The sequence below is a fragment of the Pelophylax lessonae genome (genome assembly GCF_965119305.1).
Source record: "Pelophylax lessonae genome assembly, chromosome: 1".
Taxonomy (NCBI): domain Eukaryota; kingdom Metazoa; phylum Chordata; class Amphibia; order Anura; family Ranidae; genus Pelophylax; species Pelophylax lessonae.
In genome coordinates this window covers 82,079,517-82,093,058 of record NC_138768.1, presented here as the reverse complement: position 1 = coordinate 82,093,058, position 13,542 = coordinate 82,079,517, and the positions used below count along the sequence as shown (strand labels likewise).

At 44.8% G+C, this 13,542-nt stretch overlaps 1 protein-coding gene across 2 annotated transcripts in view; it reads left to right on the top strand.

The window, feature by feature from the left end:
- The window catches only part of RICTOR (RPTOR independent companion of MTOR complex 2), a 270,400-nt gene that overhangs the window by 73,947 nt on the left and 182,911 nt on the right, over nt 1-13,542 (top strand). For both annotated transcript variants that reach the window (XM_082264794.1, XM_082264793.1), the window contains exon 3: nt 5,441-5,538. In XM_082264794.1, coding sequence (XP_082120920.1) covers nt 5,441-5,538 — 98 coding nt within the window. The remainder of the gene's footprint in view (nt 1-5,440; nt 5,539-13,542) is intronic.

Below are 13,542 nucleotides of genomic sequence, written 5' to 3'. Positions count from 1 at the left end.
AAGATCTAAATCCCATTGAGCACCTGTGGAGAGATCTCAAAGCAGCAGTTGTGAAAAGGAACCCTTCCAATCTGAGAGACCTGGAGCAGTTGGTGAAATAAGAGTGGTCCAAAACTCCAGTAGAGAGGTGTAAGAAACTCATGATTACAGGAATCAACTGATTTCAGTTATTTTTTCCAAAGGATGTGCTACCAAATATTAAATTCAGGGTGCCAATAATTTTGTCCAGTCCATTTTTGGGTTTTTTGCGTGGAATGTGTCAGATTTGGCTTTTTGTTTCTCCACTTTTTTTTGTCATACCAATACAAACAATATAAACATGAGAATGCCTAAACATTTGTAATTGTAACAATTTTCTGGGTGAGGTGGTGCATTATCTGACAGAAATGCAGGGGTGCCAATATTTTTGGCCATGACTGTAGTTGTGTGTATATGAGTAAGCGACCTACAGCGTCGTGAAACGCGTCAACCGGACACGTCTGTTCTGTACAATGTCTGTCTACTTTATTTGTGAGGAATAAAGAAACCTTTGATTTCATCATAATACCCTGAGTGCGGTCTCAAACTTGGATTTCTTCTACCCTTGGATGACGGATCTGACCTGCACCGGGTTTGGAACACACACCTGAGCGGCTCTTTTACTGTCTTCTCTGTACACACACACACCCCTACCTGTGTTCTGCCAACCCCCCCCCCCCCCCCCCCAATACTCACCTGTGCTTCTTGATCCAGCAATGTGCACGAGAGCCTTGGCTGTTACCCCCGGGAGTCTCCCTCCTCATTGGCTGGGACAGCAGCAGGAACCATTGACTCTCACTGTTGTCATTCGCAGCCAGTGAGCCTATGAGAAGAGAACGTGGGACTGGGCTGAGCCACGGCTGTGTCTCAGAACCTTTTGTTACCACATTAACAATCAATCGTATCCATGCACCATGCCCCCAGCCCTGGCCTGTTGTTTTCCTTCTCATTTGTTGACAACTGCATTTAAAAAAAATAAAACAAGTAACAGTTGATCAGAGGAAAGGGAGGATTAGTACATGTCCAATTCCTAACAGAGTGAACTTTTTTTCCTGCTGAGAACTTCCTGTGGATGATCATATCCCTTCCCTAAGATAGTAGCACTACCCTCATCATTGCTCTTATGCAGAGAAAGAGACCAGGCAGAGGGAGTATGGGTAATATGGATAATGCAGATTAGAAAGTGCGCATGCATACAGTTTGCAATTTACAATTTCAGAGTGTTTCCACTAGATAAACCATAGTTATTGTTCTGCTTTAGGCTACATTCACACCTAAGCGTCACGTTTTCAAGCGCTTTTTGGAAAGAATTGCGCATTTTTGCAGCTTTTTTCAATCATTTTTCAACTTAAAGGTGTGGAGAGCTGCTGTTTGAGCAGAAAATGCACGACAAAACTCTTGTAAAAACGCCGGAAGAATACTTATGTCTCGTTTTTCAAGCATTGAAGTCTATGGGGGCTGCTAAGAGGAGTGAGCTCATTCTCTGATTCCAAACCCCCTTACATTCACTTTCTCTCCCCTGATCTTCTAGCTCTGAGCTCTGCATTTGAGAACTTACTCCTGTGATGGTGAGGTTCTAAGGAACAGCTGAGCCTCACTTAGCAATGTCCTGGGAGTTTTCAAGTCAGGCTTCATGAGGTACATAAATGGGCTATGTCGGGGCTTGACAATTTCCAGGCTCCAGGTCGCCATGGCAACTAGAAATTGTGACCTGACGCCTGGGCTATTGTCAGCCGTCCAGTTCATTGCCGCACTATAGCCGAAAGACGGCTACAGCATGGCTCTGTTGTTACAGGAGGGTGTCCATGGAGATCAAAGCCGGTAACCGGCAAGTGTGACAGGGGACATGTTCACAGATAATTAGGGCATTGATCATCGGTGCCGCCTATCAATGCTCATCAGTGTAGCCTCATAAGCGTGTATCAGTGAAGAATAAAAATTACTTTTCTCTTTCGTTCACTGGCAAAAACAGCTCCTGATCTTCCTAACCATTGAGTTATACTGCTCCCTACAGGAGTAGGACACAAAGAAGATAAAAGTCTGGCTACGCCTATGGAGAGTCCCGATGGGTATATCCCCTCTCTCTGCTATAGGTACTCAGTTTTTTTCTGCCTAGTCAGGAGTAAGGACTTAGTTCCTTGCTGGGATCTCTGGTCCTGGCAATTTTTTCTTTTTAGATAGAATTTTTTTTCTCCTGGATTTTTTCCTGTGAGATCTACAATCAACTGCCAGACTGGGTGACGGGCTGGTTATTCTAGATCCAGTGGTTACTCTAGTCTGGCCAGCGAGAGCGCGCAGACCTCAGATCCACACTAGTTTGGCCACGACATAGCCCCACTGGGCAGGGGCTGGCCTGGGAGTTAAACGCCTCGCAAGGTCGCAGCGTTCCTCCTGACCCACAGCCCCCCCCACCTATTTCGATGTAGAGGGGTTCTGACTCGAACGGTGCCCGTCTGGTTCCTGGTAGGGTAAGTAACTGTCCCCCCTCTCCCGCTGGGGGGTTTTGAGGTGGATGTGGGCCCCTCCATGGGATGGTGGGACCCCTTCGTTCCCCTTTGGCACCCCCCTCATCAGTCTGGTGGTTCCTGTGGAACATCCCCCATCCGCCCCCCTTCACTAACGCTGGGGTTGTGGGGTGGCCTTGTTCACCGCCTAGGTTGGAGGGAGGGTGCTGTGCTGGCGATGGAGGCGGGGGATTATGCCGCCGGTGATCGACTGTAGGGGGAATGGGCTGTACCTGGTGTGGGTCTCCTGCCAGGGGCCGCCTCCTTCCTGCCTGTGCTGTTTTCTGAGGCTTGGGGATCCCTCCTGGGTCCCTGGGAGCCTCGTGGTGCCGCCATTTTCTTGTAGTCTGTGTGCTTACTGCACGACGGCCATGTGTGTGTAGTGCGGCAGCCATTTTTCGGTGGTTTGCTATGGAAAATATTGGTGGCCATGACAGTGGAGCCCTCTGGGCGGCAATTTCGGCAGTGGGAGCTCCTTCTCACCCCCTGGTGCTGACTCCTGGATCTTTTCATTTCCGGATTCACGTTTGTGCAGTGCAGATTCTCCTGGTGGCTGCGGTGCCTGGTTTCTGCAGGGTGGTGAGTCTGGTGGGGTCCTCTCCCTCTCTACTGAGGATTGATTGGTGCTCTGTGGCTGGCAACTTTAGTCAACGCTGTTCAGTTTTATTATCTATAGATGCCCATATCTGCATGGACAGTTTTTGGTAAAGGTGAACTAACCCTTTAAAGGCCCTGTAAGTACAGAAAAATACCCGCTGATGTTCCAGAATTTCATTCCAGTCCTAATTTGTCCCCTGTTGTGGGCTGATCACACAACAATTTTTGTGAGCTGAATGGTGTCATCCCTGCCCAGTTGTCTTTTGCTAAACTACTGCAGTCTTCCAGCTTTTGATCCCTTGGGAAATGTGCACAGCACAGCTCTACATTTCTGATAAGATAAACAGATTTGTTTTTTTTTTTTTTTGCCATTTATTACACAGACATAAAACACTTTTTATTTTTAACAGGGCAAAAGGGTTTCATACACTCTCGAAGTGCTGAATTCTCACCATCAGAGTCCCTGACAACCTTTAGGAGGTCAGAAAGTATTTAAGGCACTGGATCTATCTAAAAAAAAAAAAAAGTTACAGCGTTCTTTTCAATGAAAATAGCACTCTTATCGTACAGAAATCTGACAGTGTAAATGTTTTAGAAGAGTGACTGAGGATGAGTTGTCTTCATTCCATGAGATACTAACATGCCTCTGTCAGGATGGGCCTTCCCAGCCATGTCATATCCCAAATGTATCCCTCCTGATATCATCCCACCAAAGAGGCTGTGACGTATGTTTGCTTGGGGGGCGCGCTTTGTATGTCCTTGTAGCAAAATGTAACTGAACTGTATTTGTGTGATGAGTTTCAGAGAATCCAAACCTTCCACTAGTGCTTAGATTGTGCTCATGCACTATATTACCAAAAGTATTGGGACGCCTACCTTTACATACAGATACATTTTAATGGCATCCCAGTCTTGGTTTATAGGGTTCAATATTGAGTTGGCCCACCCCTTGCAGCTATAACAGCTTCAACTCTTCCGGGAAGGCTGTCCACAAGGTTTAGGAGTGTGTCTATGGGAATGTTTGACCATTCTTCCAGAAGTAAATTTGTCAAGTTACACACTGTTGTTGGATGAGAAGGCTCCGCTCGCAGTCTGTGCTCTAATTCATCCCAAAGGTGTTCTATCGGGTGCAGGCCAGTCAAGTTCCTCCACCTCAATTCATCCATGTCTTTATGGACCTTGCTTTGTGCACTGGTGCGCAGTCATGTTGAAACAGGAAGAGGCCATCCCCAAAAGTTGGGAGTATGAAATTGCCCCAAATGTCTTGGTATGCTGACACCTTAAGAGTTCCCTTAAAGCGGGGTTCCGGCCACAAAATTGACATAATCGATTTTGTGGCCATCCGCTTGCTTTTCTTCACCTGAAAAGGAATTGGATAGTTAGGATTTTCTTTTTTTTACTTACCTTGTTATTGTAGAAAGAAATACTCACCTTTCCTCCACTTCCTCCCTCGGCGGCCGCGGCCCGTGCCGTCACTTCTGGTTTGCAATGATTCCTGGGAGCTGAACGTCATCGCTCCCAGGAATCAATGCAACGGCACTGGCCCCGCTCGTCACTTCCGGTGCGACGCCGCATTCCCTGCTAAACAGCTTCTGGGCATGCCCAGAAGCAGTGGAGGAATGCGGTGCCGCACCGGAAGTGACGATCGGGGCCGGTGCAGGCGCATTCTGGGAGAAGAAGACACGGAAGAGGACGCAGAAATGGATCGCGCCGGCTTCAGCTGCCCACATCAGAGATGGCAACGCTGGAGAAGAAATTTTAAAAGTAAGTATTTCTTCTTGCATGTAAGTGGGAACCGGGACAGATCAGAGGCTATCCATTGTGCAATGTACTAGCCCTGACTGTCCCGGGGGTATGTTCATTGAAATTTTGTTTTTGTGGCCGGAACTCCGCTTTAAATTCACTGGAACTAAGAGGCAGTTCACACAGGCCTTTTGGCGGCCGCGTTCCGGAGTACAGAAGGGTCCTCTGCGTGTTTGGGTCCAGTTATGGTGCGAAATTAGGGAAAAATCTGGACCTGAATCGCACCTGAGCCGGGGAACAGACATAAACCGGAGCCCAGGCATGAACCCAGGGCCGCACGTATGTGAACCCAGCCTTAGGATCTCTTGTTCACATGGTATCTTCTTCATGTTTTCTGTTTTATTTGGTCTATTTAAAAAGATCTGTTTTTTATCATGCCAAAAATGCTTGTTCTTTAGTTCAAGCCACGTATAGCGACTACTAGTGACATACTGTATATATTTTGCTTTATTTAACCTGTGATGGTTTTATAATGCCATGTCGGTTAAAAATTACATTTCATTTTTCGATCTTTCCAGAACCAAGTGACAACCTCAGAGAAATTCTACAAAATGTGGTCAAACTTCATGGAGTCTCGAACATGCGGAAGTTGGGTCACCTGAACAATTTTATAAAGGTAAGGCTTGCTTTTGTATCTGATAATAGATTATCAATGCTTTGAAAAAGAACCAATAAAAAATATGCTGCCTAATTTATTTCAGAACATCACTCGGCACTCACGTGACTTCCCGCCGGTCTCCTCCTCTCCTCCCTGCTGACAACAGTGGGGGATTCTCGGCCCCTCCGCCTGCAACTGTCAGATCGGGAGAGGAGACCAGCGGACAGTCACGTGCGCGCCGAAGGGCGCTCTGAAATATGGTATCAGGCAGCATCATTTTTATAAATCACAAGCACTGGGGAACATCATGTTATCTAACACAGGGAACTATAGTAAGAAAAAAAGTGGCTTTACAACCACTTTAAAGTTAGAGCCTCTCTTTCCTTTGCCAGTGTTTAATGAAGTCTCTGCCAAATCTTAACAGTTCAGATTATAAACAATTCACCAGTGAAATATCAATGAACAAAATATCTTCTACAGTTTGTCCTCCAGTAACCAATTCTTGCCCCGTTGTTGGTTGCCATCTTACTGCTTAGAGAAAGTGAAGTCTGGTGGTTAATCACAGCTCCAATACTTAAACACTTCTGCCTTTCCTGTGACAGTCATGTTTAAGGCTACATTCACATGTGGGCATAGCAGATCACGGGCAGAATCACTGCGATTCTGCCCGCGATCCGGAATCATTGCAAATCGCGGGAGACCTGTGCGATGCCCGTGATTTGCAATGGCACCCCAAACGCTGTGCGATGTTGCCGCGATTTCTGCCTGCCGAATCGCGGTAACATCGCGCAAACAGAATCGCGGCACGCATGACGCACAAAAGAAGCTCTTGTACCTTTTTTGGTCGTCATGCGTTCCGCGATTCTGTTTGCGCGATGTTACCGCGATTCGGGAGGCAGAAATCGCGGCAAAATCGCACAGCGTTTGGGGTGCCATTGCAAATCACAGGCATCGCACAGGCGTCCCGCGGTTTGCAATGATTCCGGATTGTGGGCAGAATCGCGGTGATTCTGCCCGTGATCCTCTACGCCCACATGTGAACCTTAGGCTCCATTCATACGTATTTTATTTTTATTTTTTTACATGCATGCATCTTTTGTGCAACACAAATAGGACAGCCCATTCATGTTATTGGGTTACCCTGTGGCAGAATGGCTCATGAAGCTTTTGTTGTCCCTTTTTGAACGCAATAAGATGTGTTTATCCTTCCTACGTTTGAGGTGCCATTAAGAATGAATGGCTATGCAAGTGTGACACGTGTTTTTCACGCGTTTGAGGAACACTCGCAGATGTGAATGGAACCGGACTGCTCTCTGCATACATCTCCTGCCAGGAGGAAAGGTTAGAGATGGAGATGAGGTTGCTGTTGCCAAAGTCACAATTCAGTATTTATTCTGTTAAGTTGACTTAGGCTCGGTTCACACTTGCCCAACTCAAAGGTTGCGCGACTTTCAGTGCAGCTTTGGAATCCGACTTTGATACGACTTTGATGTGACTTTTTACACTCTGTGGAATTGAAGTCGTATCCAAGTCAGACCAAAGAAGTGCAGGAACCTGTTCTAAAGTCAGACAGACTTGTGAAGTATCAGTTAAGGTGGCTCTCATATGGAAACATTGAAATTTAACATGTCCTCGGACTTGGGGTTTTATATGTCCAATCAGTGTGAACCGAGCCTAAGAGCCGATTCACACTATGGCGATCCGACTTAGGGGGCGACCTGTGAAGTCGCGTGCACCGCGACTTCGGCGCGACTTGCACGGACTTCATAAAATAAATGTCTATGCAAGTCGCTCCAGGTTGCCCCGAAGTAGTACAGGAACCTTTTTCTAAGTCGGAGTGACTTGTGTCGCTCCTATTAGAACGGTTCCTGTATTACACGACGGACCGCGACATGTCAGGGTGACAAGTGGAAATTGGATATAGGAGATGGCGCTCAGTGTGCATATAGTAATAAACCCCAATATGGACTTAGATGGATAGTCTCATAAGTACTTTATTAAGATGATCCAAGGGTAAAGCATATTATGAATAAAACAAGGTCAGTCCTACCACCCCTTGTAGCCTCTGGACATTCACACCGATGGTAATGTGATCCTGTAGGAGACCGTTGGATGATGTTAAGAGCCGGTTGTCAGGTGGGGTCATCAATACATGAACTTTACAGGTTTTTGTGTATTTTCTGTGAAGGGACATTCCAGGACTTCATCATTTTGGAGTAGCGCCAGAACTTTTTGGTAAAAATCACAGGGTGACAAGTGGCCTGACAAGTCGTACTAGTGTGAACCGGCACTTAGGCTGCATTTTTTGGGAAAACGAGTGCTTTTCATGCACGGTGCTTCCATTGTGTTACTATTGTGTTTTTTGACAAAGTGACCGGTGTTACTGAACCCTAATAAAAAAGCATTCAGTGCTGCAGACCTCGGCAATTAACGTTGTTTTCATGTCTGATTTTTTATAAAGCGTGTGATTGCTATTCATAATGTCTTTGAAAATACCTTCTTACCTGTTTGCTGTTTTTTGGTGGCTCCATTTCCTTATGAGGTCCCATGGAGCCACCTTTGCATGCGTGCTGCGGCTGGCACTGTGCTTGAGTCTTTAGCCTCCCCTCCTCTGTGCACCTGCACCGTCCCTCCTATACTGTGAATATGAAGTGCACTGGGGGCACGCTTTCTCACCCAGATGTTCATGAAATAGGCTGTCTACAACCTTGAGCTGCCAGCAGTGAACATGGAATTAATGTGAGTGTTTGGGCACTTAAAGCAGAACTCCAAGCAAAAATAACATAAAAATGAATAGCCAACTAAACATTAAAATAGCAATCAGATTTTGCTGCAGTATTCACCTTAAATCAAGTTCCCTGTTAGTCATTTTTTCTGCTGCTAGATGTTCTCTTTCTGATGACCATCATCATTCAACCTATTTCCTCTGAGCCCAGGTCATCCTGGACCCACCCCATCTTGTGACTGGACGTTAGCTATTATAAGCCCTGCCAACCACAAAATGTTTTTTATTTTACTAGAACCTGACCTCCAGACTTTTGGTCTTAGCCTGTACATTATCATAACCCTGTCCACTGTGAGTTCCTTAGTGTTCAGTAAGGCCTCGTTCACATGGACAATTACTTGTGGGCCGTGTTTTGCCAGCACAGGGATACACCGGTGTTGCTTACATCCCTGTTGTGGCAGTTCCAAAGATCCCATACAGCCGATGTGTCCCAATTTGACATCCATGGGGTAGTAGGTGTTTGTCTCTGAACTCACCTTGGATGCGTTTGTGACCGTTCACACGCATGTATGTCACATATGGGCACAGCGGCTGAGTCCATGCTGCTGCATGTCCCAGTAGGAATCTTTGGGGCTGCCAGCACGAGAATACATGCAACACCTTTCCAGAAAAAAAAGGCCCTGTTTAGGGGCACATAATAAAAGGCCTAAGAGCACCGATATCAAACAGGAGAATGATTTATGGGGTGACGCTTGCATCTTTCATCCAACCTACCAGGTTCCCTTTACATGCAAACTATTATCAGTAACTTCACAAGGCTGTATAAAAGATTCTGACATCCCACAGTATGCAGAACAAAAAAACAAAACACAACCTTCAGTCAAGTGACTTTGCTTTGGCATGGTCTTTCAATGACTGCCTTAAAGGAAAATATTAGAAGAATTTAGCATCATCTGTTTGCCGCAGGCCAAAGGGATTCCTCAGCTCCCCTCCCCTAGTGATCAGCGCGGTGTTCTAACAGGTCCACAGAATAACAAGAAAAAGTGAAGATAATCCGTGGAAGACATTGATTCATTTTTACTGTGGCCAATAACAAGGAGAAAGACAGCAGTAGGGCTGAACTGTTTGAGGGTTTTGGACTTTTACACGATCTGGTCGCAAGCTGGCAACAGCAATGAAATGAGCTGCGTCAGATATGTGCACTCACCAAAGAATATTCTTCTGTAGAATGTTCAACATTTACACGATAAGTCCTACAAGAATGTAAATGCTGATCTTGGATGATGCCTGACCCTGAGTAGAGATGGTGATGGCCTTTTTGGGGATAGGATCACTGTAATCTTTGATTGGTAATAAATACCTGGTATGTTTACATGTTGTTTAGCATGCAAAGACTTAACATGGAAAACTATGTCTAGGCAAAGTCTGTATTTTAAGCCCAGCTCCAGCTTTCCTATTACTTTAAATAGTTTGTTTGGGCCATGCCAGCCATAATTAACGATTTCCTTTATTAATGGCTACAGCCGCTGCCAGGGCTGTATAAAACAGTATGCAGCATCAGCTACATAGAGTATACAGCAGGGGTATTGAATTAAAATTCACAAAGGTCCAGTCAGTAAAATATTATTCAAGCAGAGGTCCGAATCGCATTTTTGTGCGATGACCGCTCTGTATCCTCACAACCAATCATCTGCTTGTTAACTTGGGTAGCCCCCGCCCTCTGTCTTTAGCTGTCCTGCCTCCAGCTGTTGGCTCTGTGAGAATGGCCATGGGCAGAACGACTCTAAAGGGTAGGACTGCAGGGGTCCGAATGAGACATTAGCTGGGTCCGGATCCGGACCGCGGTCCGGCATTTAGTGATGCCTGGTATACAGCATCAGCTGCATAGAGTATATACAGCATCAGCTGCATGGAGTATATACAGCATCAGCTGCATGGAGTATATACAGCATCAGCTTCATAGAGTATACAGCGCTGTGTTCTCACTGCGGGATTTGGACTTCCCATCCCGTTCCTGGAACAGATTTGAGTCAGGCTGAGCACTGCTCAGCTATTCAGTGGAAGCTTTGTTTTGCTAATAATGAATACAAGGCTTCCTCTAAATAGCTGAGGTAGAGAGGTCGAGTAGATGATGTCATCCACCTCCGCTATTCCAGGGAAACCTTGTATTCATTGATAAAATGGATCAATATACACGCATTCATGTGTTCTGGGCTCTCACAGGGACTAATGTATTAACGATTAGGTTCTTGATCACTTAAATGCTGTGACAGTCTCTGATTGGCAATCACAATGATCCGTCACTGGGCATTTTTTTTAAATTGGTAATTGTCAGTGTAAGGCCCTATTCACACAAGCAATCTGATCAGGTCCGCCTCTGTTTTTCCAGATGGACCTGATCAGACCCTCTAGTCTCTTCTATGGAGCAGCGGATGTCAGCGGACACATCTGCTGATACTCACTGCCATTCAATCCTGTCTGCCACAAATGGACAAATGGGGGGCCTATTCCCCATCCATCGGATGAAAATGGACAGGTGGTCCTTTTCCATCCAATTGCCCCATAGAGGAGAGCGGACTGTGTCCATATCTGCTCTGCATAGCGAAGTGGACATGTACCTGTCCTTTTTATGCTCAGTGGAGAGATGAGGCGCCCTTGTGAAAGGGGCCTTAGTATATTTTAGGTAGGATTAAAAAAAAAAAGGTAAAATGCACACAGTTTGATTCTGGGCCTTACTATAGATTCAAACAACATACACATATGTGGTATCCCTGTGACCGTCAGGAAAAGGAGAATTTGTTTCAGATTTTTCTTTGGTGGTAGGTTATGGTAATAACAAGAAATATACAACTAAATTAAAAAGGAAATATATATTTTATATATTTTTTTTTTACTATTTTGTACTAGTTTTTATTTGATAATGAAAATAAAGGAGCTATCCATCACCCTTTAGCACCAAATGAAAGCCCAATTTGTCCTAAAAAATATATATATTCCACCTGGATACACAAAGTGGTTGCAATGATATTTACACCTATCAAAGCTGCAAAACTGTATTAAGGCGTTAGGCATTTGTTTATAATTCCAGATATAAAGTCATATGGTGCTGCTTTACCTTGAAAATGAGAGAGACATGGCTTGCCCTTAATTTATGGTATCATGGGAAATTTAGAGCCAGAGGTTAAACATTTTCAGTACTAGAATCCCAGTGTGCAGTTACTGGGTTAATCATGTGTATTAAAGTGTTAATAAACCCACAGCAGTAAAATCAGTCTGTATATGCAGGAAATCATGCTTTTTATACTCACTGTGGAACCTAAGGGGTAATCCTCTGCATTGTTTAAAGGCTGTTTGATCCTGTCTTCTCTTCTGATCCCCCCCTACTTCCATTGTCCTCTATCTCCTGATAGTACAGAGCCTTGGAAGCAATCTGCACATGCTCAATTTGGCTCTGTGCCAATCACATGCAATACACACCAATCAGCACTGATCACATGCAATACACACCAATCAGCACTGATCACATGCAATACACACCAATCAGCACTGATCACATGCAATACACACCAATCAGCACTGATCACATGCAATACACACCAATCAGCACTGTCCAGACAGAGGGTAAAGGGACATGCTGCCTCATAGGTCAGTCAGAGGAGAATAAAAACTCCTCCTACAAGCTTTAACCAGACACTGAAAGAAGTCACAAGACTGCTATATACTGCTGATGAGAAAAGGTATTTAGTTGTTTATATTTAATAAATTGTATTTTTGTGGGAGACCAGATATAGTGAATGCAGGTTCCTGGGTTTAGTAACACTTTAAAGTCCAATTTATTTTTTTCTTTGTTTCTTTTTTGAGGGGTAAAAGCTCTGGTTGTGCACTGTACACATCTGGGCTAATTACATCCAGTACCATCTAATTCATTCCTGTAAGTTTAGGTAGGCCATACACTAGTAGATCTTTGAATGTTCATACAAACATTCGTACAAAAATTTGATGACATGAGGAATGTTATTTGAAAGTAGAATGCATTAAGGTAAAAAACCTAATGACTTTAGATCCACTTGGAGAACAGCACTCACTTGTTACAACAATGCAAACTAAACTATAAGTGCCACTCTAAGTGAATTTTACAGTCAGTCTGGCACTGGAGAAGAAGGACATTGTGAAATACACCTGTAATTAGAATGTATATAATTGAAAGTAATAAGGTCATCGTGTAAACTTTCCTATAAAAAAAAAACAAAAAAGAAAAAACAGTTTATACTCATTTACTAGCAGCCCTGGTCTTCCTCTTCTGGGGTCCGCCACTGACATTCCTGGCTCCTCCTCTTAGTGTGCCACCAAAGGGAGCCCCTTCCTATGGTGGCACACCTGCAGGCTCGATCCTGAGCTGTGCTGCCTATGTTTATAGACAGTGCCTCTCCTTTGTCGCAAGATTTGACTGACAGCAGTGGGAGCCAATGGCTCCCTCTACCTCAGCAATGCATGAGAGAGCCGCCACAAATAGGCACAGCACTGGATTGGGTGAGGACTCAGGTAAGTATGAGGGGAGGGGGTTAAGGGGACATCCAGCTACCTAAACATTTTTTACCTTAATGCAGGGAATGCATTAGGCTCGGTTCACGCTACTGCGACCTGAAAGTCAATTTACAGTGCGACTTTGCCTGGTGACTTGCTGGCAAGTTGAATACTACTTTGATGTGACTTTCGGGAAGGACTGGGTAATTTTCCTGTAATGGCAGATCCAAATCCAACAGTGATAGCAATGCTCCCGGTAGCCACAGGTCAGGTGATCTTTTTCTGAGGCGTTTAGGTCACATAGGGGAGCTCAGGAAAGTATATATATATATATTTTTTTTTTGCATTTAGCCAAGAAAGATATAGGCACTTTCAGGGCAAAGGAACAAATTTGTTTTATCAGTCCCTGCCCTCATGGAGCTTACAATCGAAGGTCCCTAAATCACATTCGTGCATATACATAGTAGGGCCAATTTAGACAGGAGCCAATTAGCCAACTACCGTGTTTCCCAAAAATAAGCCCTGGTCTTTATATTAATTGTGGCACCAAAAGACACAGTAGGGTTTATTTTCTGGGTAGGTCTTACTGTAATGTGCTGCCTTCACCCTCCCTGCCTGTACCTAGTAAAAGTGGTTGTAAAATCCTAGCATCCACTCTATTACTGTTTTATATAATATCCAGTGTGTTTCTTTAATGTAATAGTGTGAAATACCTTTGATACAGCGCCGCTCAGCTGATCCCCGCTCTGCCTCTCTTCTCCTCTCTTCTGATC